Source organism: Lissotriton helveticus, chromosome 6 (genome assembly GCF_964261635.1).
Source record: "Lissotriton helveticus chromosome 6, aLisHel1.1, whole genome shotgun sequence".
Taxonomy (NCBI): Eukaryota; Metazoa; Chordata; class Amphibia; order Caudata; family Salamandridae; genus Lissotriton; species Lissotriton helveticus.
Genome location: NC_136067.1, coordinates 710,150,189 through 710,169,968, shown reverse-complemented (window position 1 = coordinate 710,169,968; position 19,780 = coordinate 710,150,189). Strand labels below are relative to the sequence as shown.

Genomic DNA, 19,780 nt, shown 5'->3' with positions numbered 1-19,780 from the left:
AGCTGCGTATGCAGTGACTACTGACACTGAAGTTATTGAAACACACCGTATTGACACCCTGTCTGCTCAAGCAGCAGAGCTAGTTGCTCTGACTCAAGCCTGCATACACGCTAAGAACCGGAAAGTTAATGTTTACACAGATTCACGTTATGCATTTGGAGTCGTACACGACTTCGGAGTGCTCTGGCAGGAGAGAGGTTTCATGACTTCTCATGGAACCAAGATCCAGCATGGTCTCCTTATTCAGGCTCTGTTAGATGCCATACACTTACCGACATCCATTGCTATCATGAAGTGCAAAGCACATACGAAAGTTACTGACACTATTTCCCAGGGTAATGATCTAGCAGATCGCACAGCCAAGCTTACAGCACAGACTCCAGACATTCCAGTTAAGCCAACACAGACACTTACTCCAGATCCGACTACATGTATGACAGTTAAGGACCCTACTCAAGATGTCATAGATATCCAGTTACATGCTACTCCTGAAGAAATCAAGAAATGGTCCGAACAAGGAGGGGTCCAGACAGATCAGGGATGGGTAACGAAGGGAAAGGCCACATGGTTTCTCCCCGACTCTATGGTTCAAGTCATTGTTAATACCGCACATAGTCCAGCACATCTAGGAGAAAAAGCAATGTTAGACAGTATCCAGAACATTTGGTTCAACAAGCATTTACGAGCTGCAGCCAAGCAGAAAGTCCGTACATGTATGATATGTTGTCAGTTTAATCCAGGTAAAAGTGTCCCGGTGGAACAAGGTGGTTTCCAGCCCCCTGACCACCCTTTTGAAGTCCTCCAGATGGATTACATTCAGATGGAGCGATGTCGAGGTTTCAAGTATGTCCTCGTAGTTGTATGCGCTTTGTCCAGGTGGACAGAAGCATATCCAGTCCCAGATTACACAGCCGCGACCACTGCCAAGCAGTTGGTTCGTGAGTTCTTCCCCCGTTACGGACTCCCTAGAGTCGTGTATTCTGACAACGGCCAGCCATTCTCATCTGAACTCATGAAGCATGTTTCCCTTCTGTTAGGGTACCAGTGGAAGTTCCATTGTGTACGCCATCCTGAAGCAGCTGGTCTCGTAGAGAGACATAATCAGACCCTGAAAATCCGCATTTCAAAAGTATGTCAAGAGAAAGGTGTAGACTGGCTAATAGCTCTGCCAGTTGCTTTGTTCTATATGCGCATGGTCGCACATTCCAGATCAGGTCTGTCCCCGTATGAGGTCGTTTTCGGCCGCCCCCCTAACATGTGGGGTACTCCTAGACCCCGAAGTATTACCGATGTTTCAAGTAATATGCTGACAGATTACCTAGCTTCCTTGATGTCTGCCCTCAACTCTTGTCGTTCACAGGTTGCCGCCGCATTTCCAGACAATACCGAGGTGGCACCGCATGAAATCGTTCCCGGATCCATGGTCCTAGTGCGAAATTTCGATCGCTCAAGTCCGCTGGAGCCTCGCTGGAAGGAGCCCCGACAGGTCCTCCTCGCCACCCGTACAGCCGTGAAGTTGGAGGGACGCAAAGGCTGGGTGCATCTTTCACACATCAAAAGATTTTATGGATTGAAGCCAGTCTCAAAGAACATTTCCGAGGATTTAAAGGACTGCCAAAGTACTATTCTTAAGGACTGTCCCGCAAAAGACAATGTTACTGCACCCTCCCTGTTAGAGACAACTCCGCAACAGGAGTATAAGAAAAAGCTAAGGTCTAGTAAAATAAGTCAGCCAGTTTGATTGTCTAAGTCCTCCCCTAGGTGAAACGGTTAGACCGGTTTCTGACATGTATAAAATAGACCCCCATAGTGAGAGAGTTAGTCGAAACTCAATCCGATGTATCGTTTTTCTAAGTTTCATATTATTTCTCAGCATTATGATTTCCTGCACCAGTTATGCATTTTACCTGTATTTTCCAGTTTCTCATGTAAATAAGTCCTCTAATGCTACAGTAGAGCACACGTTTAGTGATCTGCCTCCTCATGAACTCTCTTACCGCCTCGCTATGCGTAATAACTCTTTTATCCGCATGTTACATTATTCACACCAGACCAGCAATGCCACTAATTGTTGGGTGTGTGGTCGACTCCCCCCTTTCCAGACACCGAAGGGAGTTCTGCCACTTTTTCCTTATCCATTTTCACATAATGGTTCGTGTGGAGCATGGTCCACGTTAACGTCATCCTCAACAGATATGTCTTTTCTTAACAGTACATGTTTCCCAGACAAGCAAGGTCTTCCCCACAGAACAGGGTTAGATCTAGAAAACGAAGTGTACAATTTAGGTAATTATTCTTCGAATTTTATGGTCTTGAATGTTCAGTCTGATTCCACTCCAGACTTACCTGCTATTTCAGTACTACCAGTCAAAGGCGAATTATGTGTCCGAAATAATGGTTCCGTACATGTAGGACATAGCGATTGTACTACTATTGTCAAGTATAGTGACAGTGGGAAATCTATTTTCAAAGCTTCACGTCATTCTTATTTTATTTGTGGTCAAACCGCATATGTTCGTCTGCCCCTCGATTGGGAGGGAACCTGTTACATTGCCTTCCTACTGCCACCAGTTTTCCTAGCCCCATCTGATTATCACAGAAACACACATCTAGTACACATTAGACATAGAAGGGAGATCGAGTCCCCGATTGTCGATTATACTGAAACTGCTCTAGAACAGTATACAGATTTCAATAGAGGTTTCTTCTTTTTTATAGGACCTATCCAGAATAGTAAGCTAATCCGTAGGTTAACCAGAACCCTTGAAGCTGTAGTAAATGAGACTGCCTCTGCTCTAGGTAACTTAACTGAAGAGCAATCTGCTATGAGATTTGTCATTTTGCAAAATCGTCTCGTCCTTGACGTCATACTGGCCGATAGGGGCGGGGCCTGTAGAGTCATCGGATCTAGTTGCTGCATTTTCATTCCAAATAACGCGCCGTCTGTTTATTCAGCTATAACCAGACTCCATAAAATTGCCCATCTGTTACACCAAGATCCAGGCACCTGGACATGGTCCGGTTGGTTCTGGAATATAATTTCCGCCTGGGGATGGAAAGTATTGTCCTTTCTAGGTATTGCAGTAGCGATCATATTCAGCTGCTGCCTCTGTATACAATGTGGCCCTGCGATTTGCGGCATTTGTGCTACCTCTTGTATTCCTAGTCCCAAGCCCCGTTCTAAAACCCGTTCCAAGAAAATTCGAGACGAGCAAATGATACTGTATGAAATGATAGATGGTATCATGAATATTGATGTTTCCTGATGGAAGCGTAGTGACAAGGAGGGAATGTGGAAAAGTAAATTTTGCCATGTTCTGTGTCCCTACGCGTCCTCCATCATATGTTATCTGTGCATGATTAATATGCATATGTATTCCCCATGTTCGATTAAAGACGCAATTATATTTGTGCCCACCTCTAGTATGCCAGTTTCCAGTTCTCGTGAATACTACGAATATCAGGCCTATGTAAAGCTACGTTGCCACGTTTCTCAGTGTGCACGTTATTTCATTATAAAGTCCCCGTTTCTAGGCCTCAAAAGGGCCTGGACACCAGATTCAGCTTCTGTCTCCTGAGCCCTCGCTGAGGAGCGATACAGCCCCCACCTGTATTCCTGACCCTTCACTTACTTCCTGCCTCACAGTGCCCGGTTCAGCCTGGCTCTGCCTCTGAGTCTGCCAAGAGTATGTTATGATTCTAGTTATCAGTCCAGCCCTCCTTCTCTGCATTCCTAAGCTACTGAACTGCATCAATAGTTTCCGTCATTGTCTAGCCTTTACGTCTCCATGTAAGAGAAATACTGTATTAATGGTCATTTAATATTCTTCATCACGCAACATGTAGAATAATGCATGCTCCAGTCTTAGAGTCTGTTAGCCTTTACCCCGATAACTTTTGGATTCTATCAACATGTTCTCTAAACATCAGATACTAGATACTGTTTAGGTACATGTCGCACTGACTCTCCAGACTTCAGTCTCTGCTCCTAGCACAGAGTTCGTAGCCCCCAGCTTCTCCTAGTAATACGTCATTGCCAGTTTGCGCGCACCATCAAGTTAGAGGTCCCGGCTCCTTAGGTAGCCCCCTCCATGTTTCCGCCCCATTCATGACATATTCTGTTACGTTTGCATCACATGTCTATGTATACGCCCTGTTACACCTACTTTCACCCTTATCTTTCGCGACTGCTACGCGTCACACCCTTTGCTCCACCCACTGCTCCGCCTATCGTATGTATTGTAATGCAACTGTTTTAGTATATATGATCGTGCACTGTTATTAAATGTTACGCCGATTCCGATCCTGCCCCCGGCAGCGCTGCCATCCTATTCCTGTGCAGGTTGTCCTGTTCCTGTCCTTTATGCTGTAATAAACCTGCAAAACTCCTACTACCTCGAATCTTGACTCTTATTTATTGAGCTATCTGTTATTCATTTATTCATTCAAAAATAGAGGTATTATTTATTTATTTACCACAAATGGACAAACACCTCTTGCCCGGTGGGAATTTTAATAGAGCGCTATATTCTAAGGGGCTCCATAGGACATTGACCGGGCCCACAAAAATCGCTGTAAGAGTGTGGCACGATGCGAATGCGGCCCTGGGATGGTGTGATAGGTTGAAGCGCGACTCCATTGTATGCTCCTGAAGGTTTGGGCAATTTGTGGAGGACGAAAGGCTTTGATAAATGGGACAGGATTGGTCTAAGCAAGGTGGGTGACTTCTGGTCTAAAGGAAATGTGAAGACCTTTGAGGTACTCAAGACGGAATATGAGCTTGGAGACAGGGAATTCTTTAGATACGCTCAGGTACGTCATGCCCTGCTGTCAGTCTTTGCTGTGGGGACTGCTATTCCCGAATCCTCGCCTCTCGAGGACCGTATCCTGGACGGCTATGTACCTGATAGTACAATTTCATTGATCTATAAAAAACTGATCAACACTAGAATTGACCTGCTTGTGCACCTCAGGGCTTTATGGATTACCGACGAATTGGAATTGGACGATGAGGACTGGCAATCTGCATTGCCCTCACCTAAAGAGGTTGCCATACCTGCCCGCCTTCGGTTCGTCCAACTTAAGATCCTACATCGTGTGTATGTCACTGGTCCGAGTCTGGTTCGAATGGGCTATTCTTTGGATGGGCTGTGTAAGCGTGGCTGCGGCGTGATTGGCACCTTCCTTCACATTTTGTGGGAATGTCCCGAGGTGGCTGATTTCTAGTCCCGAGTGCATGCGATTATGGAGAGGGTCACGGGGGTTCCGCTTCTACCAGAGGCCCGGCCCTGTCTCTTGAATGTGTGGGAACCGAACGATTATAATGCTGCTCAGATCTGCTGGGCGACCCTCGGCAACATGATTGCTAAGAGGGATATTGCACAGCTATGGGGCTCCCACAGGCCACCCACTGTATTGGCGTGGAAGGAGAACATGGACTGGTGCATGTTTAGGGAAAAGACTGTGTATTTGTCTCGGGGCAGACCCAGAAAGTGGAACAGAATTTGGTCACAGTGGAATGCTTATCGTGGAAATATATGTACTCCCCCACATGATTTTACCCCTGATGTCCCCTTGTCCCCCTAATTGGCATTCCCAGTATTTTGTATCGACTGTATATATTGCATTGTTTCCTCGCTGCCCCCCCCCCCTCATCGTTACTGCTTTTAACCATACTGTGCGTACTGTGCTGTTCGGAGCTGCTCCCGCATGGACTCAGGATCACCATTACTGTAATTTTGCCTTGTGAACTATGTTCTGTTGTTTGTTGTTAATTTCAATAAAATTAAAAAAAAGAAAAGAAAAAAAAAAAAAAAAAGAGTGTGAGCATCGCCAAGCAGCACGGAACCAGGCTCCTAGACTGGTGGGAAGCAGTGAAACATCCACTGAAATTGCATTATGACTACCATAAAGATATGGAGACATTAGGAGATATTAAAATGAAACTATAAATTTTATGAGGTAGCAATTAGAGAGTTAAAACACATAAGTCAATATGGCAGGGCAGAGAATAAGAAGAGGGTGAAAGACTAAAAGGAATCTAGAAGCACTGTTACGACCCCCTGGTACTTCCAGGATATCATATCAATCCAAAATGAATGAAGTGACATGTCGGGTGAAGCTGAACACATACTAGCAGAATTCTACGCATACTATATAGCCCTGTACACATCGCATGAGTCACTGTTACCTATGAAAATTTACAATTCCTTTGACACGTTTGTTATGGTCTGGTTGAATCGGAAGACAATGCCTTGATGTCCCCTTAACACTGGAGGAGATGCAATTAGTCATGTATTCAGCTTTAAAATTACAAATTCATACATTATAGTTGGCAAAAAATACACAATGCACCTCAAACGGCCTAACAAGGATTATTACATTGAACATTTTCTACCACCGGGGTTTGTTTGAGGAGGTGACCAATACCAAAACCCTTAACTACTGTAGCAATCTGTGGGATTTCTTGTAAAAAAAAAAAAAACACAACAAAAAACACCTGTCTACAATATGTAATACCGTTTGAAAACAATCCACCGTTAAATGCCTACTGGCTATAAAAATGATTTTCCCAATTAATAAGCCAGGCCATCAGCCGTTGTCCTAAATTGTCATAATAAACAGATCAGACCTATGGCATTGGACATAAGTTTTCCCAGTGAACCAATCCGGCCTCATGCGGTATTCATTGGATTAACACCAGAGCAAACAGTCAAACTATATGGATAATAAGCCTTCCTACAAAGCAACCATATGAAATACAGTCATATTCAAGATGCATACGTAATTATAGTAGGGTAAAGTAAATACTATCTCTTCTAAGTGAGCCAAACAAGCTTGGTCACTATCAAATCTGCCATCCCTATGGTTGTGTTGAGTATAACGGGGGCAACCTATCTATACTACCTGACCTGGGTCAATAGATACAGTACAAAAGGTGTGGTCTTGGTAGCAAACTTATTTTAGTGAAGAAAAAGGAATAATAGTAGCAAAACATACAACTAATTCATAGAAGCATAAATACAATTTAATTCAGGTTAGAAGAGGGATAAAATCCCCAATGCGATTTGATTCAAAGCATTAAGAAATAACGGCAACCCTGTTGCTCAATATGGTTCTTAGTGCAATATATTACAGTGCTCTGGGTGCAAAAGGGAAAGGTAGGAAAGGTGTAGGTGTTGAGTGATAACGTGTAGGGACAGGAAAAAGGGTAATCGTGACACATGTGCATCAATATTTCATGGTATCAGCTTTTCCAGCCTCGGATAGGTCAAGAGTTCCAAACAATACACATAACTTGTTATTTGTTAATGCTTTGAATCAAATCGCATTGGGGATTTTATCCCTCTTCTAACCTGAATTAAACTGTATTTATGCTTCTATCCCTATGGTTGTTAGAGGTGGGAAACCAATACCAAAACCCTGTTTGCTTTGCCTATCGGGCTTCCTCGAACACGGGACCTAGTTATCTCTGCAACATTAGAAGGCCCAACGCTCCCGTGAAAATCCTTCGCTCATGTGATTCTCTTTCAATTATGATAATCTGTGAGATTCCATGCAACAAAGTATGTCTAGGCTTTAATAGAATAATGGCAATCGAACCTAAAATGCCTATTAACTTAACCAATAAATGTGTCAACCTACTACCTTTATAATAAGTTCTCATAATAAACAGATCAGGCCTATAGTCTTAATCATTGGCTTGGCATCATAAACAACAGTTCTGTTACACTGAGCATTAGCTTTCCAGCACGAAAAAAGTCCAATATCAGCATTCTTTTTTTCAGTGGAGCACACAACTTTTACCCTATCAAATGCTTTCATCAAGAAAACAAAATGTGGGTAGACCAAAGCCTGTCTCTCAGTAGTACTTCAGAAAGGTATTTTTCTGTTAATCACATAACGCGGCAGCTGCTCTATCCAGCCAGGCCTAAAAAGGATGTGCAGATAAGCAACAGGATCAGGGATCACAAGTCCATCTCGCTGTGAGAACATAAAACATCTGTGCAATGTGTCGGGAGAAATATTAGCCAGTGTAAACAATTGCAGGACAATTCGCGAGCAAAAAGGGCACCTGAGAGAAAATACTTGTCGTACTTTGGTATTGTTCCCATTTTACAAGGTGGGTTGTGAAACCCACGCAAGGAATACCAGTATTATCAGGTCATGTAGGCTGCAATGGTAAAAAAATAAAAAAAATATATATATATTTTTTTTTAAAACAATGACGTGAGAAAAACCAATATAAATGTTGCAATATGTAAACTACATTCTTTATCACCAAGCACTAATCTCAAAGTCCACAATTTCATTCGAGTACCCAACGCATTTCTTCCTCTTACGTGAAACAGATGTGCGCCAGTGGTACTAAAGCCCCCCCCCAAAAAAACTATACATGTATAAGCAGTTGAGTATTGTGCCCACAATAAATTAACTTGATATTAATCTGGGTTACAAATGTATAGTTTCCAATCTCCACAATAGATCCGATTCTGCAGTGAATGTCTTAAAGGCGAAGGAAGCAGAAACAAGGTTGCATCAAGACTGCTCACATACCTGGCTAATATGGACACACTTATAAATAACTTGATGACTTCCATGACGCAGACGGCTGTGGAGGAAAAGTAGAGCTCGGTTTCCACTGTCCTTGTGTAGCGTAGAGCAACAATATATGCTGAAGCCACCAAGGTCATCACAGTTAGGCAGTACAGCTTGAAGAGCAACGTGACACTCTCTAAAATAAGAAAATTAGAAAGATTAGAAAGAAATTAGAAAACATATCTTAAATAACAAAGCTTTAGTGTAAATATAGCGGCACTCTGTCAGCTGCTCCCTGTTGGACCCGGCCTCATGGCGTGGCCCTACCCCTCCCGCATGGCGGGCCCAGGACGACATCGGCCCTCCACCCAGCATCGGGCAGCCCTTTTGCCCGACACTGCACGCCCCAACATTGTTGGTCCGGTCACCATCCCGGACCCCCACTACCGGCCTGGCTCCATCATGGGCCCCTCACGACCTAAGCACGAGGCCGCGCCCGACTCCATCTTGGGCCCACCACGTCCCGACCACGTGGCCTCGGCCCCGGCCCAGGTCCAGCGAAGCCCAGACATTGAGGCACCAAGATCCACCCAGGTGGTCGAGTGGCCACTCGACAGATCCCGGAGAAAAGGGAGTTTCGATGGCCCTCCAGCCGTCCCCGGACGCCTGGTTTCGATCGCCCTCCGGCCTCCCTGGGCGCTGGTTCCACCCCCCTGCTGGGGGTCTGGACAACATCATCCCGGCCCCTCTGACCCCCAGGCGCGAGGGTCCGGACATCAAAGGACTCCAGTCTTATATCTGGGCCAACCCCGGAGTAGGACGCCAGTTGTATCCTGGACTGGAAGCCCTGCTGACGCTGTCACGGCCGACACCAGAAGAACTCATTGCCTGTAACCTGAAGAGATCCTGAGAGCCTGCTGGCGCTGCCGCGGCCCACCTTTGCTGTACCATCCTAGGAGCCTGCTGGCGCTGCCGCGGCTGAACCACCTGAGAGCCTGCTGGCGCTGCCGCGGCTGAACTATCTTGAGAGCCTGCTGGCGCTGCCGCGGCTGAACCATCTTGAGAGCCTGCTGGCGCTGCCGCGGCTGAACCATCTTGAGAGCCTGCTGGCGCTGCCGCGGCCTCCTCTCCGTTAAGACCACCTGTCGAGTCCTGCTGGCGCTGCCGCGGCTCGACCTCTCGGAACCCCCGGCTCGAGGATTGAGAGCTGTGCGCAGGGTATCCCTTCCTGTATCCATACCGAGACTGTCCCGCTACCCTGTCCCTTTTACGAGACTCTACAGATCCCTCGATCTGCCTGTATATACCGCTGAGACCCAGCAACCTTTATTCTTGATAAAGCCTAAGAACTTAACCTCTTGTGTGGTGTCCGTTTGTAGTGTTGTGGTTACCCTGCTGTCCGATCCTAGGAGAGGACCCTCACCAAGGAGGCCTCTCGATAACGCTCGGCTACTTCTCGACGGTGGGGTGGACCTAGGGGTGGTCAGTCAGACATCTTCTGCCTCCCCCGGGATCGCCTTTCTAACACTACCTATTTGGATAACTAGCTGTATGCAACTTCAGCTTGTAGACTCCGATTTGTCAAAAACTGAAGCTTAGTTGCATGGCCCCGTGATGATACAATCACTGACGGAAGGCCATGTGTTTTGGGTACAAGAATATCGTATCACATAAATATCATGTCTTAAATATGGTCTACAAAATATCACCCCGATTGAGTTAATAGAAAATCTTCCTCAATGGGATGATAATTGTGGTAATGATATTTAGAACCCAGTATTTATGCCAATACTAATGTCCAAGTGACAGCCATCTATGTCTTATGTATTTACTGTTTTCTGTCAACACCACACTTGTATTGACAGCACTAGTTCACTCTTCCTTAGACACAACAGCATCAATTAGCACATACCACACAGTGGTCAGAGATAATTATCAGCACCCAGTACTTCAGCCTACCCATTGCATGCCATCCAAAGGGTCAGCAATCAGTCCACAATAACAGTTTTGGTGCAGATATATAAATATCAAAGTAGTTTTTATTGAAAGCATGAAGTAGATTTGTGTGGAGGAAGTATGAAAATTAGCAATTTGTGATTAAGTCTGAAATATCTCAAATATCAAATCAAATTAAGCTTTATTCGATTTACGTTGCAAATCATAAAAGCATACAATAGACAATTGTATAAACGTACATTGTGATTAAAAACAGATTTACAGGTTAAAAAAATGAGACCAACCTCATGGGTATTAGTCCAATAATTTGATAACGTTCTGTTTGAAAAAATTAAGAATAAAAACTTTTTCCATTGCAACTTGTTGTCACTTAAAAACAGCATATAAAAGAAATAAGTTAAAAACCTTCCGTGTTTTTATTATTATAAATCAATACTGACTATCGTACAATATTCAGCGGCGGGGGGGGGACCAACAGCCGGTGGAAGTGCAAGCGCCGATTGTGCTATCGCCAACAGAATCCCGAAGTCCCAGAATCCGAGATTCTCAACTGTCCAGGGTAGGTTCTGATTCAGGGCCATCTACACTCATGAATACGACTATGCGTCTCGTTTGACAGCAGGAAAGTTGAATTCTGACAACTGTGGCAAAGATTTAGACACAAATATAATATGGCATTCCTTCTGTACCCAAACTGTACACACTTAAATCCATTACTACTGTAGTTTTTGTTGATAAAAACAAAGGTTTTAAAAGGGGTGGTTCAGCTAAGACTTACAACTAGTTGGGTGATAATTTATGACCTCTGTGGGGGTGTGCAGAGATTGGAATTCCAAGTTGTGATAATTATTGCACCCCATAGTTTTTACACTGACAGATTTCGACTTGTCAAATCTGCCTACATTTGTCATAAAACATGGTCTAGAAAAAGGCAAATCTTGAGCAATTTGATGGTTAAATATAGACTCCACGTGGTAGTTCTCATGCACATGAAAAACCTGGGATATTTAGGGTGCCTGGTCAACTTCACCCCGGGGTAATGGTGTTTACAGTGTGGTAGAAATACTTCAACATCCTTCAGTCCAGCTGTAATCAAACAAAGCCGAAGCTACCTGGACACCTCAGTCTAACTAGTCACCTCAGAAATTCTGCCACTTTCTTCAACGGCTCCCTTAAGCATTTCGTTCTGCTGGGTACATGATCACCAAATGCAAAATAGTATTTGCACAATTCAATAAAGGACAGGAGTATGTCATGACTGATGAAATTATCAAATTAACTAGGCACCCCCTCAGCGTTGTACATTTCTGAAAACACTGTACTCTCTAGTCTAGGCAATCCATATTGGACCTGAATTTCCCTCTTCTAAATGTTAACATCGTTTTCATGCAACAGCAACTCAAGAACATTCAAGAGCACGTTTGCTTCCTAAGCCCGACATTACACCAAAAATGGTCTGTCTTAAAACTACTGTATCACTCTTTCGCATACCAGTAATAAGGAAGGAGCCCAAACATCAATTTAAATCTTCTGAGTCAGAATGTACACTGAGTACAGACACTTTGTACTTTCCAAATCTTTTTATTTCCAAGGTAATTTACTAGCGAGAAGGAATAAGAAAAGAAAAAAACACAGAAACAAAAACAGAGCCACAATAAGTGGATGCTGCGTTTGAGGTACATCAGACAAAGTACATTTAATTATATTTGGGTTATGTTATTTGTAGGAAGCCGGTTTAATGGGTGGGGCAAATATTGAACAAGATTCATTTTTAGCCACGTCTACACATCACTTATTATTCTGTATCACGTGCCACTCATTAATAATATAAAGTTAATAGATCATTCAGTGAGTCTACATCTCTCTATTGTGCACTATATCTGCATACGTTTAACCTGTATATATTGTCTTTTCATTCATTTTGCAACATCTTTTCTTGTATGTTGTTTTTTGTACATTGTTGCTCTTTTTAAATATTGTGTTTTTATTGATATACGTATGATTATTTGTAGTCAGGAGGTTTGCAAACCCCATTAATTTAAGAATACATTTTTGTATCAACTTAATTAAAGTACATTTATTGATTTCACATGTTCATCAGGTTTGTTCATTATTATTTATTTATTCCTATTTTCAGGTTGCCAAGGAGTGTTCATTTACATTTATTGCCGGATTCCCTAGCCCTTGGAACCATCATCATTTTCAGGGGGGTCCCTGTTTTTTCACATTGATAAGGAAGGAGCCCAAACGTCAATTTAAATCTTCTGAGTCAGAATGTACACGGAGTAGAGACACTTTGTACTTTACAAATCTTTTTATTTTCAAGGTAATTTACTAGCGAGAACGAATAAGAAAAGAAAACACACCGAAACAAAAATAGCGCCACAATAAGCGGATGCTGTGTTTGGGGTACATAAGACAAAGTACATTTAATTGGATTTGGGTTATGTTAGTGGTGGGAAGCCGGTTTAACGGGTGGGGCAAATTCTTCCTCCACCATGCACAGGCCAGGCAAACGCTGTTTCTCAAATATAAACTTGTCACGCAGACAGACAGAGAAGGAAGGCTACTGCACAGAAAGGGGTATGGATCAGCAGTATAAACAACACTTGAATAAAGTAACTCCCAAACCACTTTACCAACATTAAAAGTATTTTATGACTAAAATAAAAGTAAACAGACAAAGATTGGATCGGTGACTGAAAAGATACTGAGCTTCAAATAACAGTTCCACGACACACCTATGTTCTGCCTGGGAAGTCAATTAAACTTTTTGTGCATTACTCACATGTGGCCTCTGTATGATGTCTCCCACTCCAGGAGATAGACTAGACTCCCATGCGACCTCTTGTCTTTAGGCAAGTTGAAGGGGCTGTATGAGATTAGGGGCGTGTGAAATGTGTGTACTTTGCTTTCGCATGATTATTGTATTGTAATTGCATTTGCATAGCACTTACGACTCCTGAAGAGACGCTTTTTCAGCGACTAGCAAGCTACTCCGGAACCCATAAAGGATTAGTGGTGAATTAGTATATTGAAATATACAAGTAATTTGAGTGGTGGATATTAGTCAGTTATTTGGATTTAGAAGGATAGAGGAGGGATAGAAGAGGGAAAAGGGTTTGCATTTATAGAGTGCTCGCTATCCCTGATGCAGTGTTGGAAGTGCTTTTTCGGCGAGTAGCACGCTACTCTAGAACCCATAAAGGATTAGTGGTGAATTAGTATAGTGAAATATGAAGTTTGAGAAGTGAACATGTTGGTCTCTTATGTTGATTGAAAAGGATAGAGGAGGGATAAAAGAGTGGTGAAGGATTTAGACTTTTTTGTTATGTTTTGGAGGTCATAGCAGTAGGAGGAGGCTTGGGATGAATACAAAGGGATGTGGAGTGGAAGAGTCGGAGGGAAGAGATTAGAAAGGCATGTTTTTGGGGATCAGTGTGTAAAAGAGGTGTTAGATGATGCAAGGAGGGGTTGAGTAGGGGAGAGTCTAGAAAGAGTTATTTTGGGGATCATAGTTATGGTATGGGATGAATGAGAGAGCGGATCTCGAGGATATATTGATAGAGGTACAGGATGAGAAATAGGGTAGCATTGAATATGCTTTTTTAGGAGAAAAGTAATACATATATTGATCCTAATACATGGAAGGTATATAGATGCATAAATGAAGTAAGTATATAGATTAAAGATGGATTAGATGAACTCTGGTTTTCAAGTGTTACCCTTAAAACATTTTTACAATTTTGTTTAACTTAATTATTCTACATGTTTATATAAAGTAATACACATATATAGGTACATATCTATAGTACAAATAAATGCTTATATACAGAGGGAAATGCTGTATATTTCTGTTTGCGTATGGTGCTTATGTGGGGAAGAGCCAATTCTTGTGTAGTTTTCTGAAGATAAGGTGGTTGTCTGTGGATCTTATGTTAGGGGGTAAAGAGTTCCATAGTTTGGCTGCTTGAACAGAGAAAGATGTGCCACCCATGTTTTTTTTTCTTGTATCTTGGGATTTTGAGGCAAGGTGCCACTCTAGAGCGGAGGTTCCTTTGTTGAATGTGTTTGGTGATTTTATTCCTGGTGAAGAGTGGTCCCATTCCATGTATCGCTTTGTGGGTGATACAAAGCAGCTTGAACGTGGATCTTCTGGCAACTGGTAAACAATGCAGGGGAGATGTGGTCTCGCGGTTTGATATGCAAGAGTAGTCTGGCAACCAAGTTCTGAATCCGTTGTAGTCTTTTCATGGTCGTTAAAGCTGATCCGTGGTATAGGCTATTGGCGTAATAGAGTTTTGACAGAACAGGGGAGGTGGTAACTTGGACCTTGTGTGGAAATCCCAAATGGGGGTAGATTTGTCGCAGAGTTTTTATAGAAACAAAGCTTGATCTCGCTAGTTTGTCCACTACGGCATTCATCGATAGCTTGGAGCCCATGGTCATTCCGAGGTTTCTTACTTCCTTGGATAATTCAGACGGTGATCCCAGTTCATCAGGCCAGACGGCAAGCGGGTCATAATGTTTCCAATCGCCACACGTGAGTATTTCTGTTTTGGAAGCATTCAATTTGAGATGGCTCTGAGATAACTGAAAATTGGCAAGTTTCCAATGTCTTTGGGGCATTCCAGTTGAAGGAGTATTTGTGTGTCATCTGCATAGTTATAGCATTTGAGGTCAATTTGATTGATTATGGCAATGTCATTTCACCTTATACTTAAGCGCAAAATGATTCCTCGCATTTATTTTTGGCACAATGAGGCGTTTAAACAAAAGCACCTCGAAACAATAGCGGTTGTTCCTGTGCATTTGCAGTAAATCTTTCCAAAGAATTACCGCAAATTGCACCTTTCGCTGTAAACTTTTACTGTGAATGACGCAAAAATTAGAGTAAAGCAAAATTCCCACAACTTTCACAGAGCTAGTTAAAATTTTGCCCAGGCCTACATGAGAGTCAGTCATCATGCAAGCTGGCCCAGTTAAAAATTTCCAAACTTTACAAAGTTCCTGTAAGGATGTTTCTGGCTTGCATATCCAAAACACGCAGAACTTTATGTTCCTTCACAGTCTGCCTGAGCCAATCAAAGCCAACCCCACCTTCCCAGGTGCAAGTTCAGTCCTTGCTGCTTACACCAGAGTCCCTGCCTTCCACTATGGGTTTCCATGTGATAAACTCTCTTTAGTCCTCTTTCAGAAACACATACAGGTCCTGGAGATACGAGTGGCTGCTGGGTCATCGCTCACATAGAGTTCCTCCAGTCCAGTCCTTTGAGCTGCTCTCTTCTCCTTCCTGTACAACACACTCCTTTGGGGTCCCAAAAATCCCAGACAGGTGAAGATTCCAAGGGTGGTCTCTTTTGAGAGCGCACACAAATCTTGGCCCTGGGGGGTGACAATTCTTATGAAACTTCAGAAGTTTCCTTTTGTTTGTTTTTTACCTTCCCCAGGCAGGCGAATACTTTTCACAGTAGACTAAAGGTTGTAGAAGCCTTCCAAAGCTTTGATCTAAGGCGTCATCAGGTATATTATTATTTGCAGAGGTAATACACCTAATTTCAATCTCCACTTTTAACTTACTGCGGGAGTCTCACTCATGGCCAAAACTCCGCCTAGTGAGAGGTCAGTGGAAAGTTTTTCAAACTATCACAACGGATGTATGACGTTACAACGCATACATTCACAACGCATACCATCACAACGCAACTTTTACAACGCAAGATCCATTACAACTCATGCTATGACAACGAATGCGATTACAACACAGGTGCTATTACAACGCATGCCATTACAACGCAAGTATGGGTAAGTATTTTTACTTTTACTTGAAGGGAATGCAATAGTAGGGTAAATGGTGGATAGTGTAGGAGTTAAAATTACTATTCTAAATCCAGGGGGGTGTAATAGTAGTGTAAGTGTTGCATAGTGTAGGGGTTAAAATTTCTATTCTAACTCCAGGGTGGTGTAATAGTAGGGTAAGTGTTGGATAGTGTAGGGGGTTACATTTACTATTCTAACTCCAGGGGGTGTAATAGTAGGGTAAGTGTTGGACAGTGTAGGGGTTAAAATTACTATTCTAACTCCAGGGGGTGTAATAGTAGGGTAAGTGTAGGATAGTGTAGGGGTTTAAATTACTATTCTAACTCCAGGGGGTGTAATAGTAGGGTAAGTGTTGGATAGTGTAGGGGTTAAAATTACTATTCTAACTCCAGGGGGTGTAATAGTAGGGTAAGTGTAGGATAGTGGAGGGGTTTAAGTTACTATTCTAACTCCATAGGGTGTAATAGTAGGGTTGTGTTGGATAGTGTAGGGGTTTAATTAAAATAAATTAAATTTAAATTAAATCTAATCATATTTAAATAAATTTAATTAAAATAATAAATTTAATTTAAGTAAATTAAAAATAAATAGTAATTAAATTAAATACTTATGTTTTAATGGCATGCGTTGTAATAGCATCTGCGTTGTAATGGCATGCGTTGTAATGGCATGCGTTGTAATGGCATGCGTTGTAATGGCATGCGTTGTAATGGCATGCGTTGTAATGGCATGCGTTGTAATGGATCTTGCATTGTAAAAGTTGCGTTGTGATGGTATTGCGTTGTGAAAGTTGCGTTGTGAGGGCTGTTTACCATCACAACTGCTAACAGTAAAATTGGAATGGCAATAGAAAAGATCATTTATATTTGTTCTTTTCCTTGGATTACAATGCTGCTTTTGCCCAAACTGGTTTCATAACTCATGAATCCAGGCCTGTAGAAAAACATGCCTGAGTTGCATATCATGTCATCTCCACAATCGCACATAATAGGGCCATTGAAACAATGCGCAGCACCCTTGCCTAGTGTCCTCTCTACACATTCCGTTGCTATCTTCAGTCTCCACGAATGAGCTATAAGTCATGATTCTTACACAGGGAACAGACGTTCCAAGACCCCCAAGCTGTGCTGAGAGATGTTACCTCAGTACAAAAAAAGAAGTTCATTGTGTGCCTGCAGTTGAGAAATTAAATATAGTGAATGTACATGCATGCAGCTGCAAGCACTTGCAGAATGTTGTTCAATTTCTCTTCACGTTTTAAAGGAAACAGAAACAATCCGATGTATATTAGTAAATGCTCAATGTGCTGCATCAAAATCCCAGAAGAATCTAGGAGACAAAAATGTGGGGATTCGTGCAGGAAAAGAGGATTTTCCTATACACCTCCCTCCTTGTCAGACACAGAGAAATCTAACCCTTCTTATAGTGATTTTTCTGCATGGACGATAGACAAAGCCAATCCACCAGCTTTGCGGTAGTACTTATCAATCCTAGGTCTTCTTTGCCTTACCAGGACCATTCTCTTAGTCACGGCCCTAACCACTAACCATATCCATGGGGAGTACCACTCCTGATCTATGGACCCCCAACTGCGAGGACAATCCTAGCCCAAGAATAGGTGCAACCCACACAGTGATAGTCAATGCCATAGCAAAACAGGTTAGATAGCCTAATATGTGTCTTGGGCAGGTCTTCCTACAGAGGCAAGCACCAACAACATGGCAAACACAGAGTAAAGGGCACTGCGCTTGCAGTTGCACCCTAGCTGTTAGCATTGACAGCTCTCAAATTGCCTACTCAGACAACTGACCATTTACCTACAGGTAAATATACAAGTCTAGTGCTTTAAATAGGTTATTGAAAGTCCTAGTACTATATGTCTCAGGTCCGCGACCGACACCTGGCTCTAGCCTGAGATGCAAGACTCCTTCCTTCCTTGTATAAACTGAGCCTACGCAAGAATTCAAAGGGATATAATCCTCAGGGCGTTCTTCCCTTCAGGTGCGAGGATTTTTCCACCATCCATCTTACTCTAGTGGTTACTGCAGGCTTTGGGCACACTCTCAAGTGAGTTAATGAGCCCTGAGATACCCAACCCAAGTCTCAGGTTAGGTCTCCACACTGCAAATGGAATGGAAAAATAGCCATTATTAGTGCACTCTGCAGGGTGTCAACTAATTGGGTGCACACCAACCTGCCTCTCCTTTGAAAGGTCTGGGTCTAGTGCACTTAACCCGAGCTATACAGTATCCTGCAGTCCACAAATGTCTTCCTAAAGGTCCAAGCAGGAAATTTCTAACATCTCTCACCCTGGGAACACTCTTGCATCCTTAATTTATGGGCTAAGGGACTCTCCTGATGTTTCTCATGCCTCCTGGTGCTTTCAGAGTTAGCTGCAAAGCCTCAAGCTGCAGGCACGCTCCTCCCACTTGCACTTCAATCATGTCAAGGGCAATACACAGAGATCGAGACTACAGCCCAGGGTTCTTATCTTTAGGCTGAACACTTTCCTTGATGTCCATGGATTCTGTTGTGAATACTGCTTAAGGTTCACATATGCTGTTATTAATATTGAGAAAGTCAATGTTAATATAAAGAATGATACATTCATGTATAAAAAAGAAATCACATCTCTATTGACAAATCCGGCTGTTGTGAACTCCACATCAACCCTGGCTCAGAAATACATGGTTAGGCATGCCCGGAGACCACAGATCGAGGTTACTGATTGACAGATCACAGGTGGGGTAGCACTAGCCAGCAAACAAACGTCCGAACAGGAAATCCCAGATCAATTCCACAGATAAGCACAGCGACACCACAATGATCTAGGGATATTGGCCCCAATAAAGCACACATGGTCAGAGGGGTGCGTCCATTGCCAAAACACAATAAAGTCAGATGCCACATGAAGTTAGGAACACTTAGCCAATCAAGATACAGTACATGCAGTGATCCTGCGATCCCATGCCGGACATCTGGGCACGTTACTCACAGGCAGCATTGTGTCCACGCAAGGTCAAGGCCCACCTGGATTCCTCATCCTATACCCTAATTTATGGCTCTAAAGACTAAGGTACATATTCCTTACCAAAAAAGGATCACCAGAAAAACTTTATGACATTCAATGAACTATATAAAAGTCTGTGTTAGACAGAAAGTAAATTGAGACAGTCCTCAGACCCAACACCTGTAACTGTACTCCTGGACGTATTGTTAACTTAAATGAACAGTTCCTGTTTTGTCAAACACCTCTTGTTTTTTCAAGGTATTTCATGTTCAAGCACCACGGTCTGTGCCACATAGGGGTCTGACTGGGCCAGGCCTCCTGTCTCTCTGACACGTCCATGGTAGAACTACCTGACCAAAAGACCGTTTCAGAGTCCTTTCTTAAAGGGTTAGTAACCCCTCAGTTATTGGCCTCCTCACATTTGCCTTCTACCTCTTAGTCTTCTCTAGGTCACTG

General features: G+C 42.9%; 1 protein-coding gene across 2 annotated transcripts in view; it reads right to left on the bottom strand.

Annotated features, from left to right (window-relative positions):
* Positions 1-19,780, bottom strand: part of SLC35A1 (solute carrier family 35 member A1) — a 416,391-nt gene that overhangs the window by 384,380 nt on the left and 12,231 nt on the right. For both annotated transcript variants that reach the window (XM_078648192.1, XM_078648193.1), the window contains exon 2: positions 8,557-8,734. In XM_078648192.1, the coding sequence (XP_078504318.1) occupies positions 8,557-8,734 (178 nt within the window). The remainder of the gene's footprint in view (positions 1-8,556; positions 8,735-19,780) is intronic.